Genomic DNA, 19,513 nt, shown 5'->3' with positions numbered 1-19,513 from the left:
CACAGTAAATGAGAACTCTTTATTTAAATTACATTTGCTTAGTTTATATTTAGGACAGTATAAAGGCCCAGCTTTTCAATTCTTTTAACTGGTTGAGGAAGAAACTCCTGAGCTGGCCAATGCAGTTTAAAAAGCAGTTATTTTTTTTTGTTTTTTCTGAAATCACAAAAGTGATGTAATTACTCTCCATATAGTTTTGTCCATATAATTTAGCATATAGTGCACCATTTCACTCTGCAATATATTTGGAAAAATATACAAACCTGATATAACCATATTAGAGATGTCTGATAGATAGTTGTCAATTATTTAAGACAGTTTAGGACTATATCAGATATTCCTGTAATTCTATTTTAAACTACAAAAAGAACATAAATTCATATAAAATTACAACAGATTAGACAAACTTTTTCCAAGGAAAAATTAGATATCAACTCAATCTGCCATTCTGTGAAACATGAATATAAAATAAAAGTTACAATTAGTAATGCCTGTATTGTTTAGCTATGAACTGGTCGAATTAACTCTTAAAAAAAACTATACAGTATTATTGCACTCCATGAACGTGCAGTATTTGGAAACATGCCAGCACTGAAAGAGGTCTTCCATCAAGGTTTTTCAGGAGGTACAACGTGACTGTAAAGAAAGCATCCAGTCTGCACTAACAGCTTGCTGTCTTCAGTGCAGGCCTTCATTGGTTTCAGCCACGCTGCCAATGGAAAGTTTTGCTTTAATGCCTGAAAAGAAACGCATAAAACATATTGTTATTGGGGGAGGGCACTTCCTTCTTGGTCAAACAAAAGGAAACTGTGTGAAACATCTCAATACACTTCTGGAAGTTCCAACAGGCTCACTCAGATTGTGGAGAAGAACTAGGCATTACAGACTTAAGGAGATTAAAAGTGATGTGGGAAGATACTTGGGACTATACTTAGAATCCTGGGGGAGAGTTAAGTAAAGGAGAAACTATAGCTGGGGGAAAAAAAACACAAACAACCCTAGGGAAATCTTTCCAAAAATGAAATCTACTAAGCCACTGAATCATCTCCAGAGGGAAATTATGACAGCTCCACTGCTTGGGAAATGTAGCCAGAATCTACTTTAAGCCTACAACAGCAGACTTCCTGGATTAACAGGATGAATGAACTTCATGTAACAGGAAATCCATGCCAGAAACTTGTGCTCCACATTGCAAGCAGGAAGAGTGCACTGTCCAGGGTCCTACAAACAAGCATGCATCAAATATGAAGGATACAAAGGATCCAAGTTGTGTTTCTGAAGCAAGTGGGAGATACCTAATTTTATGTCTATTATGGGGCCTCCTGTTCGTTTGATGATTAAAGCATTAGCTAAAGGATAAATTGGTAAATCAGGCTTAAGTGATTTTGCTGGTCTGAAGGAACCAAAAGTCAAAGTCAACAACTTCACTTAACCCAATCAGCAGCACCTGTATAATAAAACTATGAAGCTGTTGACCTTTGTAACACCACCATGCTTTAGTTAAGCTGCTGGAAAAGGGGGAAGGGAAAGCCCAAGAGGAAGAATTAAAATAGCAGCTCTGAGGCTCAGAGATAATAAGAGGCCGTGTCTGTATGGTTAGAAGCAGATGCCAACTTTGCACTGCCATAAGAATTATTATGGAAGCACAAAAGGCCAAGCAAACAGACATCCATACCACTTGCCATGCCATGAATGCCCAAAATTTGTGGCCATGAAGTAGCTGATATTAATTTGTGCTGTTATTTAGCAGCAGATGTCTGTTTGCTTGGCAGCCCAGAGCTGCTCACACTTTCCAACTGCCCCAGCAGATTTTCTAAGGTGCTTAGCACCCAATCCCACACACCCCAGGAATTTCTATGCAGGATCAGGTCCCCCCAAGCCGAGTGCCTGCCTGGCTTTCATCTACTTACAGAGACACTGGTTTGACACTTCAGTGTGGTCCCAGGACTCAGACTGCACTGGAACCAGCTTTTGCCTGGTGTGCCTCTCAGTAAGCAGGGGAGACATTGTTCCTTGTCCCACAGGATCAACAGATAATATAAGTCTCTCCCAGTGAAGCAAATTTGCTGTGCTGGGACAACATCCCAGCACAGCTGATCTATTTCATTTGGTGACAGCTATTTGTAGCCTATGAGAGAAGCTAGAATCCCAGTCCCCAGAAACGTTATTCAGCATGAGCTAAAGCTCAATACTCCCCCCACAAATGCATGTAGAATGTTTAAGCTCTGACAAATGTTACTACCTATCTAAATACTTGGTTTACTGCATCACATCCAAATCACAGCTGCCGAAGGAAAACTGCACCAGTGGCCAAGACTGGGTCAGAATGTGTGCGCTCTAGAACCAGTCCTGCGAGGAAATGTCAGAAATGTGTTCTACATGTACTTGCAATTTGTTCAAAAAACCTCAGCTCAGACACTAAGTCAAAAATACCACACAGAAGTAAGGGCTCTGACCTGAAAGGGTGCCCCCAGAGGCAGAAGGCTCAGATATACAACCAGTCTGGAACAGTAAGTCCCTTTAGCACAAGAATACCTCTATGAAAGCTGTACTACATCAATGCAATTTAACTTAAAGAAAGCCTTTCATGCACAAACAGCCCATGTTTGTACATAGAAAGGTAATATTTTACTATATTAATATTATTAAGAATTATATATGTCACAACCCAAGGGTGTGGTTGTGTGCGCGCGCTTTGGCACTGCTAAATTATTTCCCGCCACGAGGAGCTTTCTTTGCAGGGTGCATTTCTCAGTTGCAAAGAGAAAACCCCGGTGCAAAGCAGTTCCCGCCACCCGCATGCAAATTTGTGTCCCACTATTGGCCAGTTCTAAATTATTCCCACGTGGCGGCTAGCGATTGGTTTGCTAGCCGTATAAGAGGCTTGAGCGGTTTCCGCCCAACTTGGAGGACTCCACAACCATCTCGTGGAGGAGGAGGACTTCACGTCTCGTGAAGAACTCTAAGCGCTGCGGAGCCTAACAGGCCCAGCACGTGCCTTAAGAAGGCTATAGGGGTCTGATCAACCTCTGGCCTCTCCCCGTCGCCGAGCGCGATCCCTCGACGAACCCCTTCCCTGTGCACTTGTTCCACGAAGCCTAGCAAGCTTCGTGTGTGTGTATCCAGAGCTCTGTCCGAGTTATTTCAAGAGGCTCGAGTTTTCTGCGGGTCTTGTTCAAGTTCGTGTTGTGGAGCCTAGCAAACTCCACGTGTCTGTCTGTAACTGCAATGCAAGCAAGTTTTTCCTGCCTGCATCGTGACCATCTACGGTGTAAGTAAAATAATCTTTAATCAACCGCTACGTGTCCATGCCTAATTCTAGTCCGGCGGCCTGCATTCCCCGACCCGTGTGCCAGGGCTGCTGGCCACAGCCCGCCGCGCGCCCCCAAGGGCCTCAGACCGCTCCTAGCCCGCACAATATAAACATTGCACCCTTTGATATTTTTAAAATAGAACCTGTTTAAAGAGAGCTAGTTTTACAATTCACATTTTAAACTTCTGTATTTAGTTATGACTTTTCATCCTCCCCAACTCCCAGCTTTCCAAGTAGTATTTGCAGTTGGTTATTAAGTGAGTGTGACTGGGGGCCTCCCGGGGCCGAGCTCTGTGGCCCACCCGCCTGTCACCGTGACAGCAGGCCTACTCAGGGCCGAGCTCTTCATGGCCCGCCCACCTGTCTCTGGGCAACCGCCCGCTCATCTCGCCCGCCACGCCTTTGATGATGATAAGTTCAATTATGATGATAACTAAGCGGGAGGCTGCCCTTTGACTGCCCCGATGCCCAGGGGCGCTCTGTGGCTCCGACCTCCCCTAATACCACAGCCCAAGCCTCGCAGATGGCATCATGGTGTTCAACATCTCACCGGCCCCCGCACTGGGCCCCAGAATCTCCTACGCGACCCCACTATGGTCTTCCCTACACAGGCGGTCACTCCGCCGCCAACTGGGCTACCTCACCTGCCCGAAGCCTTGTTCCCCTCTCGGGTGTGGTTCCCCCGGAACCTTTGGCTACCTAGCCCTGGCCCACCTCAAGGCCAGTCGGGACCCCAGGCCCCCGGCTCTTGGGCGTCCCTCACGGTGGGCCCCTGGCCCTTTTGACCCTCACTGGTCCTGGCCCCAGCATGGGCCAGTCGAGGGGACTCTCCCCTTCAGGCTGGGTCTTCCTAGCCACTCTCTACTCCTCGGGCCTCACCGTGCCGCTACTCCCTTCCTCCTAGGAGCAACCGCGGCACCTCGCCCACATCACTCCCACTCTCGGGGTCCGCCCTCTCTGGGCCCCTCACACACACGGGCCCTCTCGGCCCTCCTCCCACTCAGGGGTCACCCACCCGGTGGTGGTGAGAGCTAGGGGTTAAGGCGCTCCGACTCGCCTTTCACCGGGGTGATCACTGGCCTGGCATTTCCTGGGGGCTCCCGCGCCACTGAGAGCCCCACCAGACCACCCACTCCCAGCAGGGTGCAGTTTCAGGTCATGCCCAGGACCAGGAGCCTCCTGCCAACCCCTTGCAGCTCCCCCTTACCTCCGGTCATTCACAGCAGCGCTAAGGCCAGGCGATGTTGCTGCCTGACCTCCTGCGGCCAAACTGCCTAGTTTATATAGGCCCCAAAATGGCTGCCCTAATCAGGCACCTGGAGGCTGCCAGCTCCAGGCCCTTAAAGTGGCAGGAGCACCCTGTGCTCCGCCACAGTGAGCATAATGTGCAGAATGCCAGGGTAATAGTGAGAAAAGGTAGTAATATGCTCCTACTCTCTGGACTCATGAAACAAGCATGTCACTCACCTACTATATGTCTTAACATACATAGTGTTTTAAATCTTCAAAGCTCAATAAATGCTTTCCTATATTTTAAGACATCCCCAATGGACAACTGACAGTTGTTGAACTCATAGCCTGCCTAGCAAGATCGGTCTGTACAATCTTTCACTTCAAGCCAGAGGGGAGGTCACTGGACAACAAAAATTTGGTATGACTACTGAAAGGTGCTACAGGCAGCTCATGGTTGGTAGTGAAAATGCTGAAACTGCTGAAAAACACCTGAAGCAGGGAGGTTAGACTGGGCTCTGTCCTACCAAATAGAGGTCATCGCAAATATAATTTACAGATGAGGGAAAAAGGAATCACTAGCAGTTATGCCAGAAAGATCCATTTTAAAGAAATTACTGGACAAATGTCGTCCATTACATTGTAAAGGGGAAGAAATATACAAGACAGGAATTTTTCTTCTTAAATGAGGTACAAAGGTGGGAAAGACACAAACACCCTGAATGAAGTTATATTTATTATTTGTAACACTTAAGAGCCAAAATAATGGAGCAGGATTCCATTGTGCTAGATTCTGTACAAAGAAAATGAAAGTTAATCTTTAACTCAGAGAGTTTATAATTTAAGTACAGGCAGTCCTTAACTTACAGCATTTTGATTTACAATGTTTCGCACCTACACCATTTATAAATTAACACCGATTCAACTTTATGACGTCAGTTTTTACTTTACAACACTTGATCCAATGTGACGCCACACCAGCAAACAAGTTTGCTGTGTCACCCATCTCCCTGGAGAACATGTGTCCAAACTTCCTTAGACACTTTCTTTAAGAAAGCAGACAAGACTCCAGAAAAACCTGCAGCCAAGACACCTGAGAAGACTCCAGCCACAAACTCTTCAAAAAGTCCAACCAAGAGCCTTTCAAAAAGTCCAACAAAGTCACCTCAAAGAAGTCCTTCCAAATCAATATGATTGCTATTTAACAATATAAATACATTAATGTAGCTAGATTACTCATCTATAATTGATTGAGTAAAAAATTCTTGGGTATTTTTGGTGAAAATAGGGTATCAGGCCTTGGTTCAGGAACCAATCCCCCATTTATAACATTGTTTCTTATGAGAAAATTGGTTCCGAGTTACAATGTTTCGACTTAAGACGTGGTTTTCAGGAACCAATTGTGTCGTAAGTCCGAGGACTGCCTGTACTATCATCACAAAACCCAGTCCTCTTTTCTAGATGAGGAGGGTTAGGATATAGAACGAACTGTCTTTTACCGTATCTGTACTTTATAGAGCAGTACTACCTGACTTGCCATTACAGGCAATCTCTTCTGGAAGAAAAAGTTTCTTGCTCCTGTGACATGTGATGTGCAAAGCTTTCGTATTAATTACTCATATATCCCAAATTAACTTCTCCTGTTCTACTTAATTTTCTAGAAAAAGAAAACAAACAACCCCCCCAAAAAACAGAAGAGCATGCCATAATAACCGTACTACCTTATTTTGTCACATACAAACACACACCCTTTCCCCAAAAACTAACTGCTGCAAATTGGAATTGACCTGGTTCAGACAACAGACAGAATGCTTCCTATAGCTTTCAATAAGGGACTCCAAAAAAGTAACTTATCATAAAATATTTTTCCAACTTTTTGAATCAGAAACTCTTTAAGAGCCCTGACCACCCAAACACACACACAGTTACCCTGGGGTGAGCAATCCATTACCATTTGCAATGCAACAAATAGCTAATAATCCTGGGGAAAAGTGTCTGGGGGTGTAGAGGAAGGGATTAAAACAAAAAAAAAAGGAAACCAAAATGCAAAACAGAACAAAATAATACAACTTACAAGAAGTCTCAGCGCTGATAGAAGAGGCTATGATCGATGATGGGGCATTGACTCCATGTGCACATTGAGTTTCATTTCATTATCAAGAATTTGGACAAGTTGCTGCATGGAAGGAAGGTGACCAGACTCCAGCTTAGACCACACTGGAACATCTATAAACAAGAGAAGTGAGAAGAGGGGGAGGGGCGGAAAACGCACACAGTTACAACAAAGTAGCTGAGAAGTTTAACAATAGCCAGTCAGCTCCTGAATTCAGAAAATTTAGGGTTGAGGGCAGAGTTTTGAGCCTTTCAACTGTAGAAAAGGCTTAAGACAGGTAAACCTCATTAGATTTCAACTCATTTCTGTATGAATTTTAATATTCTTAAGGCTGACTTAAAAAGGCTTGTGTTTTTTGAGCCTGTGGTGGCGAGGAGATAAAAAAAGATTAAACACATACAAAAACCAAATCCACAAGTATAACTTGGCTTTCTACTCAGAGTACTATGAAAAGAATTGCACCTTCTTACTAACTAGCTGACTCCCATGGTTGCCATAGAAGTTCCCCTGAGTGAGCTTATCTGCCTTCAAAATAAGAGGCAAATAATAATCACCTTATGCAACATATATGTAGCAGATTCCAATTACATACTAAAATATAACAAATGACACAGGTAAGTGCACAAACTCATTCACAAACTCATTTGTCACCTTGCAACTTAACCTGGAGTAACAGAAGAGACTGGTAGCCTCTGAAAACCCTTGTAGAACATGGCATGCACACACAGCAATTCCTTTAAAATAAGGCAGTAGAACTCACCATTCAAAGTTATCTCAAATGCACCTGTTGACATACACTGATTCTCAATCATGTTGCTCAGAAAGAAAACCATCATACAAGCATAGACCTAGAACCAATTAAAAAAAAAATTCGCATTAGTCTCACATATTGGGATCTTCTAAACCAAGCTTTTTATTCATAAAACCCTGAAAGGTCCATAGAGACATTTTAATTCTTCACCTGCACCTTCTTTGAAAAAGTTTGTAGGTTTTCAGGGAGATAAAAGTCCTTTTTTTCTTTATTCTAAATAATGGCTTGCACAATTTTTTAAGTATCCAGCTTGAGAACTCAGAAATAATACTGAACCCACTGATCCTTAAAAGTTCATTTTAAGTTTACTAAAGAAAAGTGGTGTCAAACTCATCTGGCCCCAGAAGCCTGTTAGGCCAGGTTGTGACTGACCCCAAGTACCACACATACCATCCATAGTGCCATGTTCAGCTTGCATACCACATGGAGTAGGTACCAGTCCTGCTCCAGGGCCTGTGCTGCATGTAGTAAATGGGCTGGCCCTGGCACTGCATGAAGCACAGCAGATCAATCTGGAGACAGTGCACAACACCAGGCCAGCGTGGGTGTCATTTGCATCACGCACCCCAGGCCAACCCCATGTGCCATGTGCAGTGCCGGGTTCAGCTCACGCACTGCATGCAGCTCACAGGGCTGATCCAAAGACCATGGGTTGGATCATAAATCTCCACAGGCTGGATCTGGCCCATGACCCATATATTTGACAACCCTGCTACAGAAGATCAAACATCCCCTCCCCCACTCCCATTAAAGTCACACATTCTGCAGAGCCTTGGAGTGAGATACAGAAGCTTAATACAGTATTTAAGAAAATCAAGGAGGTTCTCCATAATTTCTTAAGTAGTAAGATACTGTATATTTAGTTAGGGAGGATGTATTTTGATAGATGCTATTTCTGTTGCAAACCCTAACCACACTGTTCCTTCTGCACTATCTTTTTGAGCTTTCTTTTGGCATCATACACCAAGGATCAAATGATGCAATCTTCAGCAACATGGCATTTGGAGATTTCATAGCTACTATGGTTATTTATAGTATTCTCTTTTTATTAGTGCTAAAACTTTGTTTACATTGGTAACCAACAATGAAAGAATTAAGTACATGAAATAACAATAGGGTACTACAAAAAATGTAGTTACATTTCAATGAAGCCTTAATTTAGGTCAGATACGCAACACATGATTCTGTGGGCCAGCAGAATAATACATTATTGTACTGAAGCTGACCCACGATTCAAACCTACTGCACTGGTAGTTTAAGTTGAGGTTTGATGCATCTATAACAACAAAAGAACTTCTAAAAGCAAGACCCAACAACTTGGGAGCAATATAAAACATATTATAGTTCTGTCTTTTTAGTTAAAGTCTAGAATGAAATCACTGTTTCAGAATTTTGAAAGTAACGTTTTAGTGCTGTACTAGGAATGACTGGAGAGCTATTGGTCTAATCAAGAACACAAGTTTCCCAAAGTATTTGGGAATCTTCTATAAAGTAAAAATACAACTGGATTTTACTTTTTAAAGTACCAAACAGGGTTTCTAAAAAATGTAACAAAAGCTTGTTTGATAAGAAATATCCAAGAAACTTCCACGATTCAATGCTTTTGGAGAAAAAAACAATTTTAACACCTATCAAAACACAACCACAAGTTTGTTCTTGATACAATGAAAAAAAAGTTGTGCCTTTTTACTGACGGTGTAACTCCCACGCTGCTGCATCTTTATCAATGGGGTGACATTAGGTACCCCTCTGTAGGCAACCAGACCTCATATCTGCATTTCTACCAATACCAGGCACCACCATTACAAGTAATTAGATTAACCTCAGTAATTAGATTAAACTCAGAACATTTCCTGCAAAACATTCTCAGTTACAGCAGAGAACTATACTTCTGCCTGCACCCTAAGAACCTGAAAATAAAATAAACCATATCAGTTTTCAAGCACCCCCACACAAGTATTATGAAATCACATCAAAATTAGACCACATCACCACAAAAGAAAAGAAAAGTAAATCATGTACCTTATTTTCTTGGCCCCACTGCCAGATACTTGGAGCTTGCATGCCAAAGAAAGCGAAGGGATCCTTGCCAACAATAATTAAGCCTATTAATACTAGTTTGAAGATTGACAGGAAGGATGCTATGTGTCTAACAAAAGCAAAAGATACAAGTCACTTTATAAGGCTCTCAAACGCTTCATTACTTTATACCTAAATATCACTTCAACTGGTATAATCATTTTCATAGGACATAATTAGAAAGCAGGCAGAGAGTAACATCACACCCAAAAAGACTCAAACTGATATCCTGCTTTTATCTCTAAAGTTAAGATTAAAAAAAAAAAGATATCTATTTTGCAAACTGGCTGTTACTAACAACAAGGCTGTAAGCAACAATTAGGTACTACATGATTCAGTAACCACCACAGTAACTGTACACCTCTATCTAGCCTACAAAGGACTCTTTTAATTACTAAAATAAAAATAATTCCCTTTCAATTAAGTTTTCTCATCACTTTTTTCCCCCCAGGTTTTTAAGTTATGTTTAAAGGAATTCTTCTATGACAGAGTGAAGTTTTTCACTTGGTTTTAAAACCAAAAGCTACAATCCAAATGGGGTCATATCATAATACATATACACACATAATACTATCAATATGTGCACACAGTTTAGTTATAAAGTAAAATTATGTGAACTCGTGCCCAGATTCAATGGTGAAGATTTACTATGAGGGATCTGAAGAATTAGAACGGACTTCAATCTGCCATGCAATAATAGTGACAGACATTATGATACAGATGTGGTTGCTTTCTCTCTTATGATGCATTCAAATCAGGATCACTTGGCAATAAAAACAAACAAACAAACAAAAAAACAAAAAACCCCCAAAAGAAGTCTCTTTTTATTTTTTTAAAGAAATGAGGGTAGAGAGACCATCATAAGAAAACTAAAAGAATTTACAAGATGTCAGAAGAATTTTTTTTTTAATTAAGCATATACATTAGCCATCTTTAGCACAATGGACAGAGACTGAAGAAAACAACCCCAAAAAACCAGTCAACCCATCTAAACAAATTGTTTACATACCTATATATAGGTTGGGGAAGGTAGTTCTCTCCTTCAATGCGGATGTCTGGGTACCGCTGGCTAATAACCCGCATGTACTCCTCAAACACCCGCCTGTAGCCTCAGGAAACACTAAAAGACAGAAATTATTACTGAACTTCAAACATTGTACACTATATTCACGGCACAGTGGAAACTGCCAATACCTTCCCAAATATACTTTTGGGCTTATTCAACTAGACACAAATTAATATTAATTACACACAAACAAATTGCCAAGCTGATGATTCCGAAAGCTTTCAACTAGATTTCACGTGGCATTTGCTTTCATTTACTAACCTACAGATCAAGTTCTAGCAAGTACATGTGTCTCAGAAGATTTAAGATGAAGAAACGTATTTTTTTTTGTCTGGATCACAGGTAATAAAACCTTCTCATAAGCTCTATGACATTATATTCAAAAAGGTCAGACTGTAACAACCACCCTGCATTTTTGCAACGGCATCAATTAATTCTGAATTCCCCACCCCCACCCTGATCATCACATTTAAGCTTCCTGTAAAAGTTTGCAAAGGCTGATGAAGTATTTTTAATATTGCAGGATATGCACTAAGTACTGAACAGGAAAGCAGTTAGGAAACAGGTTGAAGTGGGTATAATAGAGAAGATAACAGACAACAGAATGAGGGCTCCACAGCACACCCAGAAGAGATACCCATCTCCAGCATTCAGAAAAATACTGTAACAGATTAAGAAGTTATGTTAAATGCTTATCGATATCTTTCTTTTGCTTCTTTATAATTTAGAAAAAGGCTTAGAATTTCAAAAACAGCAGTGAAAGAGACTGATATAAAAAAGAGCTTGTTAACAAGATGTTTTAATGGTGAACTTCCAGTGCAAAAATTACATTAACTTCAATCATATTAGTCCTCCAAAACGTAAAAGAAATTATTTAAACATCAGCTGTTGCCTCCAGTACACATGACTTTTAGATTTTTGTTGCGTGTAACCAGTAAGATTTGACTCCACTTCATACTACAAATGTGTCTGAGACATCACAACACAAGAAGGTCCATTGCTGGAAAACAGAATTAATCCAAAGACAGTACCCTTTAAAATATTAGCATGATTGTACTAGGTTTTCCATTTTTCTACCTTTTGATATAAAAAAAAATGTTCTGTGCTACAAAACATTAAGTGGCACCAAGCCAAAAATAGAGAAAGCTATCACAAAGTGTCACTTATGAATCAGATGATCCAAGTAGAAAACCTGCATCTGACTGGGCAGAATACAGAAAAAACTCCACATTATCTAAATAACAAGTTTAATATTTTTACCTGCAATTTAGTTTTTAGAAATATGTTAGAGCAATATTTTTGCTTTAAGATTGTGAAAAACTTGAAAAGAAAAAAGCAAAGTACAACTGAACTCTATTTGTCTCGCAACAGAAACACAATTGATCCCAAATAATTTGACTCTGAGAAATGCTTTGAAACAAAAGCAGTTACTTTTCAGTAGTTCAACTTAGTGCACTCTCTCAGACTATCAAGTATACTACCAGTTATTTCATTCAAAAAAATGAAATACTAACCTCAGGACAACCATAAACTATGGAAACAGGATTTTAGATAAATGATTACAGGTCAGTCTTGCTTCTTGAAAGATTGACAGTGTATATTTGTAATTATTTAATTACATAAAAACTGCAGTAGAAATAATCTGACAGCCACTCAACTTGTGAAAATGCATGAGAAAAATATAGGAAGTAAATTAAAGTTACAACAGCAACACTACTTTACCTTAACTTTACTACTTGTGGCATTTTACAGAACTGCCTAAACAAAAGTAAGCAAGGCCCAGAATCCACTTCTGGGGACTAAGATGTACATTTTTGCACCTGTCGATATTTTTCCCCTGCTGAAATGACACTGTGCGCTACCAACAGCCAACAAGCAGTGCTACAAGTTTTTCACAATGGACTTGAACACAAAGAAAAATCACAGCAGCGAGTGCACAAATTATCAGCTCTGCTACAGTTAGCTAGATACCTAAAATCATACGTTTTATGTTCTAAGAGCTGGTCAGTTACCATGCTCGTTTAACACTGGATGCAATGGTGTAACTAGGGCAGGGTGACTGGGGCAGTCACTCATGTGCTGTCTTCAGGGAGAGAGGGAGGTGGCTCCTGCTGCTGTGCGCACCCCCGGAGAGAAGCCGGGGGGGGGGGGGGGGGGGGAGGCAAGGCATGTGCCCCCTGGATCTGTGCACAGGGTGAGGGCAGGCTGCCACTGTGCATTGTGTTCAGGGCTGGAGGATACACCAGCCTCTTCCCAGTGGGGGCTGGGCTGGGGCTGCACTTGACACAGGCAGTGACAGCGCTGGGAGTAGAGGCTACAGGAGGGGCTAGAGCCACCCCAAAACTCACCATAGCCCTGCCACAAGCCTCCCATCCCAGTGCTGCTACCACCCGCCCTGAGTGCAGCCACAGCCCAGTCTCCACTGGGAGGAGGCTGGCATAGCCTCTGGCCCTGAGCGCACAGTGGCACCCTGCCCTTGACTCGCACACAGATCCAAGGGGAACATATCCCCGGGGGTGCACATGGCAGCGGGACCTGCCTTACCGCAACAGCCACCACCTCTGTCCCACACCCCGCCCCACCTGCACAGCGCCTGCCCCAGCCCCATACTCCTTCCCTCCAACAGACTTACCAGCTAGATGCTGCTCTCCAGGCTGCACTCCTGGCGGTGTGCATGCTGTGGCTGCATGCATGCACGCAGCATGTATCAGTGACATTATCACCTACATCAGCCAAAAAAGCTGATTGCCGATAATGTCAACTTCCCTTTTATCAAAGCTGATTCAATATGGACCCTTGTGCACAAAAGACTCAGAAGAGTCAGTTTCATCAAGGATGGCAAATATCTCATGAGAGACCTTGAAGTTTGAGCTCAGGCCATCTCTGCTTTTGCTGCTTTCCTGTCTATACTTCTCTTCCCATTAGTCCTCATCTGTCATTCCTATAGGCAATCAGTGTGTTGTTAGTTAATAGCACGGGAAGTGTCCTCAGCAGGCCTTAGAGCAGGGATGGGCAATTATTTGGGTTGGAGAGCCACTTAAAGAGTTCTGGTAAGTTGCCGAGGGCAGAGAAAGATGGCAATTGATCCCGTCCAGCCCACCAGTGTCACCAGGAGCTTGAGGAGGGAGAGTTGTATATCGCACCTGGGCCAGGCAGCGCACACTCCTCCACTCCCAGCATCCATCTCCCCTGCCCCCAGCTTCCTACCAGAACTACACAGTCCTGGCACAATGGCCACCAAAAGCCAGGCCTGTCTGGGAGAGAGCGCGATGCAGCACACAGCGTAGCCATCTCTGCCACCGCAGCGAGCTGCTGCTGGTGCGCCGCACCCAGGAAGCCACGGGCAGCACCTGGGGCTGAGCAACCAGCATGGACTCACCTCCTAGAGGTGCTGCAGTGGCATCCGGGCAGGTGGGACAGCTCCCCGATGTGCTGCCCCGCACCCACTCCTGTGCCAGCCCAGCTGCTCGCAGTCAGTGTCAGAGCTGCACAACTGCAGCGCCAACAAGAAGCCGGGTGTGGGGCAGACGGGGCTGGAGGAGCCTGCGTGCTGCGGCCCAGCCCAGCCCCAGCCATGCGGGAGCAGAGCAGCACTGGGCACGGCCTGCCCTCCCCAGGTTCCCGGCAGCAGCCGGTGGGCCAGACAGGATCGATGGGTGGGCTGTAGTTTGCTCGCCCCCTGCTCTAAAACTAAAGTATCAAATTCATCACCAAATTCACAGGTGCACGGGCTAGACCAGGCCCGAGAGCAGCACCCAGCGCCGCCCCACGCACCGCAAGGGCCCAGCCCGAGCGGGGCGGCCACAGAGCTGGGCTGCATCCTGCACAGGCCTGCCCGGGCGCCCACACGGCGGGGAGGAGCCCCGGGAGCTCGAGGCCTCCGAGCCCAGCGCCCGGCCCGGCCCGGCCCCCGCCAGGAGCCTGGAGGCCGGCTCCGAGCCAGGCCGCGCTGCGCGGGGGTGGGCCGCACGCACCAGATCTGGAACTTGAGCAGCGGCCCGGTGGCGTAGGCCATGCGCAGCTTCTTGGCCGGCAGCCCGCCCGGCTCGCCCGCCGCCGCCGCGCTCAGACCGGCCGCCGCCGCCGCCGCCACCGCGAGCAGCAGCAGCAGCGCCAGCGCCCGCATCGTCCCGCCGCGCCCGGCCCGCTCCGCTCCGCAAGGTCACGGCGCGCGGTGCGCATGCGCGGGGCCTCGCGTCACTGCCTCGCCCGGGTCAGCCCCCCCCCCCGCGCGCCGGACCCGGCCGGAAGTGCCTGGTGTGCGCCGCCGGGGCGGGGCCGGGCCGCCTCCCACCGCGCTGCTCTGGTGCCCGGGAGGGGGAGGGGGAGGCCCGCACGGATCGGGTCGCCGCGCAGGAAACGACCTGGGAGACCCGGCAGCGCCAGTCTGTGTCTGTGTCGGTGGGAGCAGGTGTCCTGAAGCGCTCCCGGGGATGAGCGCTCCTGTGGCGCGGTTTAGTGCCCGCCGAGGGGTTGGGGCTTAATGCCTGTTGTATGGAGATGGGAGGCCCTTGCCTAGCTTGCTCCTGCAGCCGCATGGCCGAGGGCGGGCGGCACTTGGCGGCATCCGACCCCCAAGCCTCCGGGCTTGGCCCCGCAACGTAGGAGGCGGGCCGAAAGAGGCTGGACATGTGTGCAGGCCGGGGGGGGAGGACGCTTGCCGGCTGTGGGGCCACTCGTGGTTCTGGACTAACTCATGGATTTGGACTTGATTTGGCTGGGAACATGAAACATTTCTTTAAAAAAAATAAGTTGTGAGGGGCAGGGTGGGAGGCGGATAGACGAGCTGAACCACACGGCCTTGTCCTCATCCCTCCCCGGGGAAGACCCCAGAAAGGCTGGCTTAGGTGGGAAAGCTGGTTTAACTTTGCCCTTGCTCCAATACGAGATGCCACCCTATGGCATCCTTGTCTCTCCCACGAGGGAAAGGTAGTCCCTCACTACAGAATATACCTCCTTTATTTAATCCGGTTTAAAAGCAAAGCAGTTTATTTTTCATCCTTCGTGGTTCCAGTCCTCTCAACATAGTTGGTCAGCTAATAAGTGGCCATTTTAAAATGCTGCTTTCATGCATTTGAATTGAATTAAATTCCAGCCCCCCAATGCAACTTGAGGTAAGTGTATGAATTAAAAATTAATCATCATTTAGTAAATAAGTGTATCATTCAGCCTTTTCTAAAAGAAACCAAAACAAAGTTGTTCTGCTTAACAAGCAATCACATACAAAAGTTAATTGTATGCATTTGCAGCAATGCAGATGTGTTTATTGCCTTTCATCTGGAGGTTCCAAAGTATTCTAACAACTTTGCAAACAGCTTTAATAAACTTTCCAAAAATTTCACCCATTGCATCATTTAGAACAGCGGTTCCCAATACTGGGTCATGACCCAAATGAGGGTTGCCGGGGCAATGCTGGCGGCACCCCACAAAAGAGATGAGCTGTGTCGTGTGCCAGGAGCTCCCCTGACCCCGCGCTCCGCTCCCAGCAATGGGGCACGGAAAAAAAAGGTTGGGAACCACTAATCTAGAAGTTTGACTTACAGGCACTGGCTCTAATTACTTACACAAGGATGGACAATTATTTGGGCCCAAGCACTACATAGGCTGATCTGCTGAGCAGCTGTAGGCCAGGTCAGCACCTCCCACTCCCTGCAACAACTCACCAAAACTCTCTATGTGGGATGGGGCTCTGGGCAGTGGTGTTCTGGAGCCAGAGGGGCAGGCAAGGCTGGAATCACAGGATGGGACCTTGAGGCAGTGACAGCGCAGGGCTAGGGCAGAGCTGGAAGCCACTGCTGGGCCACACTGGGGAGCTGCAGCACCGACAAGGGGGAGAGCGCGAGCCCCACAGAGGAGGCTTGGAAGGAACTTAGCCACCCGTCCCCTTCCCTCCCCTCCCCAAGCCTGAGGCACACAGCCGGCAGGCAGAGAGCAGGGGGATGGACCTAGCGGTGTCTGCAAGCTGGCATGACATGGGTGCCCCAGTGCTGCCTGGTGGGGCCAAGCAAAATCACTCCATGGGATGTGTCCAGCCTGTGGACCGTATTTTGCCCATCCCTGCACTAACTGTTAAATACACGCTTATTCATGCTTGCTCTGATGAAAAAAGCTGAACTTGTTAAAAGCAACTTCAGCACACATGCATATTTATAGAGTCTATATCTTAGGTAACAATAGTGTTTCTATAACTAAGTTAAAACATTCATTTTTGAGAAAGGCCCTTGGAGGGATATCAGTTGAAAATGAGCTAATTTTGAATTTCACTCTGCAGCACAAAGGGAGCAGGGCTGTGACACTCCCAGCCAGATAGAGATATTGTTTTTAAGGAATTAGCCTCTGCACAATTTGTCAAAGCTCAAGTAAAACTGCTGTCAGTGGTACCCAGTAAAGTCTCAGTAAACTTTCTCCATTCTCTGGTACCCTCTAATGGTCAGTTATGGAGTTGCACTGGAGTCACAAAACAGCTTGTTCACTCTCCAGGGCTGCTTGTATATACATGACAGGGTGTAGTCCCTCAGGGTTGCATTCTGTGCCCCCTAAATATTGAAATGGTGGGTTTTATTTTTCTATCAGTTTACACATCATCAATTTCAAATCTCATGAAATGCTTAGTGTACTATTCACAGTAAATTACTGCAGAGAGCACCACATAATAATCCAACCTGCTGATCTCTGTACTAAATTGCAGCAAGAGATGCCACCCGCCACTAAGCCCCGTTACAAACTAGTGATGTCGATAGCTCATCACTTGCTGATATGCACAGATGGCTGAAAGTGACACTATTTCATTAATTTACTTGTGTTATTTCATTAATTTCATTATTTTACATGCATTTAAAATTATTTTAAATTGTTTTTATACCAATATTTTACCATTTTTTTTTCATTCTTTTTTTTCATTCTGATCTTTATTTTTACTCTTATTTTTTACTTACTACTTCATTAAGAAAACTCTATTTAGTGTGTAAATCCACATGCTTTATTTCACTCAACCACCCCTATGAACAGGGTGCTGAAATTCTCCAAACACTTATAATATGCACACAAATCTGCACCCCGTGAATTGATTATATATACTAGCCAATTGCCTGTCAAGAACCTGGGCCCAGTGTGGGGAGGAAGCTCGCTCCTCCCCTCCCCCAGTCACTGCTGCATCAAGCCGGGCCTGCTGCTTGCTCCCCACCACCGTGGTGGGCCGGCTTCTCCCCCAGCTCAGGGTTGCCCCCTCTCCTCCCCGCATCAGGCCCGGGCCCACTCCTCCCCCACCACTGCCACAGCCACAGCATGCCTGCTCCTCTCCACTGCAGCCGTGTTGGCCTTGCAGGCAGCGATGATGGGGGGGGGGGGGGAGGAGGAACAGGCCAAAGCCAGTGCCAGTGGCCTCCCTGCCATGGCGTCCCAACTCCGCTCCCCCCCCCCCCCACACTGCTATCACCTCCAAGGAGTAAGGGGAGGGGAAGGGGAAGACCAGCTGTGCTGGCCTCGCCCCCCTTCCATCCTGTGTCCCCGCCATCATGGAGGTGCACTGCCACCTGTCCTAATGCTTCTTTGCACTCTGATTGGCTGTTTCTCAACCAATCAGAGCATGAATAAAGCATTATGGACAGACAGACAGACAAAGGCTTTTATAACATCAGAATCTTTGAGTGCGTATTGGAGTGCTGCGGTGTGCTAACCGGAACTCTGATAATGCGCTCCCTGCATTATCTTACAGAGGGTCCCAATCCTGGAAAACACCTGGTCATTGTTTCATTCAGCATTTCCCCTCCATCCCCAGACTCTGTTCGCTGTGTCTGTTTGGGTCTCTGTTCCCGTAGTCCCCCAAGTCCCAGTTTCCTCAGGCTGTCCCCCATGCTCCACTCTGCTCATCCAATTCAAATCCAACCAGCAACCATCTAAGCTCCCTCCCCAGGCTATCAAGAGACCCCGGCCCTCTGAGTGGACATACCCCCTGACAGGAGCAAAGAGCCTCTTCATCATCACCTCCCCACTCTCCGAACAGCACACTGAAACTGTCTAAGTGCTTAGAATACATTTTATATTTTAACTGACTGGTTTTCTTGGATACATACTGGCTGCTTTACCCCTCCATCCAGGAAGAGCACAGACCATCTGCAGCCTGACAAGGGGTGTTTGTGCCTGAAAGCTTGCTAATAATTTTTCCAACTATTTGAGTTGGTCTAATAAAAGATATCAGATTTAGCCAAAGAAGCTTGTCTGCATATGTCCTTAGATCAATACAGCTACAACCTACACCCCGACACAAACACCAATACATTTGCAAGAATTAACCAATGCTTCCCTAACCTTAGATCTCTCTTCATCCCAACAAAAGAGAGACAAAGCCTTATTTTTGGCTTTCTATTGGTCACATGCTTATTTCCAGTTAGATGTTCTATTATAACTCCCTCTTGCTCAATAGCCATCTCTGTAACCGAGTATCGGTTCTCTCACAGCCTCAACAGCAGACAAGCAGAAGGTTCCACAAGCCAAAAACTCAGTAGGCAATCAGGATAAAAAATAGTCTTTATAAAAACACTCAACAGTTCAGCTTGTTTGTAGTGATTTCTGGGCTTGAACAATGGTTATCACAGCCAAGAAGATTACAACCTATTTCTTTAATCAATCCAAACTGCTTTGCATACCGGTTGGTGCCTAACACAGGTCAGTTGTCATCAGCCAGTCCTGTTTGGGCCAATTTCATTTGTTCAGACTGTTAACGGAAGAGGCTACTACTTCGGTCAGGGACCCTCTACCTCTAACTCTCTTCCTTCTGCTTTGGGGCTGCCAAACAGGGGCTCCTTTGGAAACTGGTTACGCAGTGGTCTTGGAACGTGGCCAAGGTAGATCCATCTTCTTTCCTATGGTGCTATGGACAATTATATGTGCTTGTTTCTACTC

The 19,513-nt window shown here is 45.6% G+C and overlaps 1 protein-coding gene across 1 annotated transcript; it reads right to left on the bottom strand.

The window, feature by feature from the left end:
* SELENOT (selenoprotein T) lies at positions 1–14,753 on the bottom strand. The gene is made up of 6 exons (XM_006259162.4): positions 14,587–14,753; positions 10,556–10,666; positions 9,490–9,616; positions 7,417–7,504; positions 6,618–6,769; positions 1–737 (listed from the first exon to the last, which is right to left on the bottom strand). Exons 1-5 carry the CDS (start codon positions 14,736–14,738, stop codon positions 6,645–6,647), a joined length of 603 nt encoding a protein of 200 aa, XP_006259224.4. The 5' UTR covers positions 14,739–14,753; the 3' UTR covers positions 1–737; positions 6,618–6,644.
* Between the last annotated feature and the right edge of the window lie 4,760 nt (positions 14,754–19,513).

The sequence above is a fragment of the Alligator mississippiensis genome, chromosome 7 (assembly GCF_030867095.1).
Source record: "Alligator mississippiensis isolate rAllMis1 chromosome 7, rAllMis1, whole genome shotgun sequence".
NCBI classification, from domain to species: domain Eukaryota; kingdom Metazoa; phylum Chordata; order Crocodylia; family Alligatoridae; genus Alligator; species Alligator mississippiensis.
The sequence above is the reverse complement of the archived record's forward strand: the minus strand, read 5'-3'. Positions and strand labels throughout refer to the sequence as shown.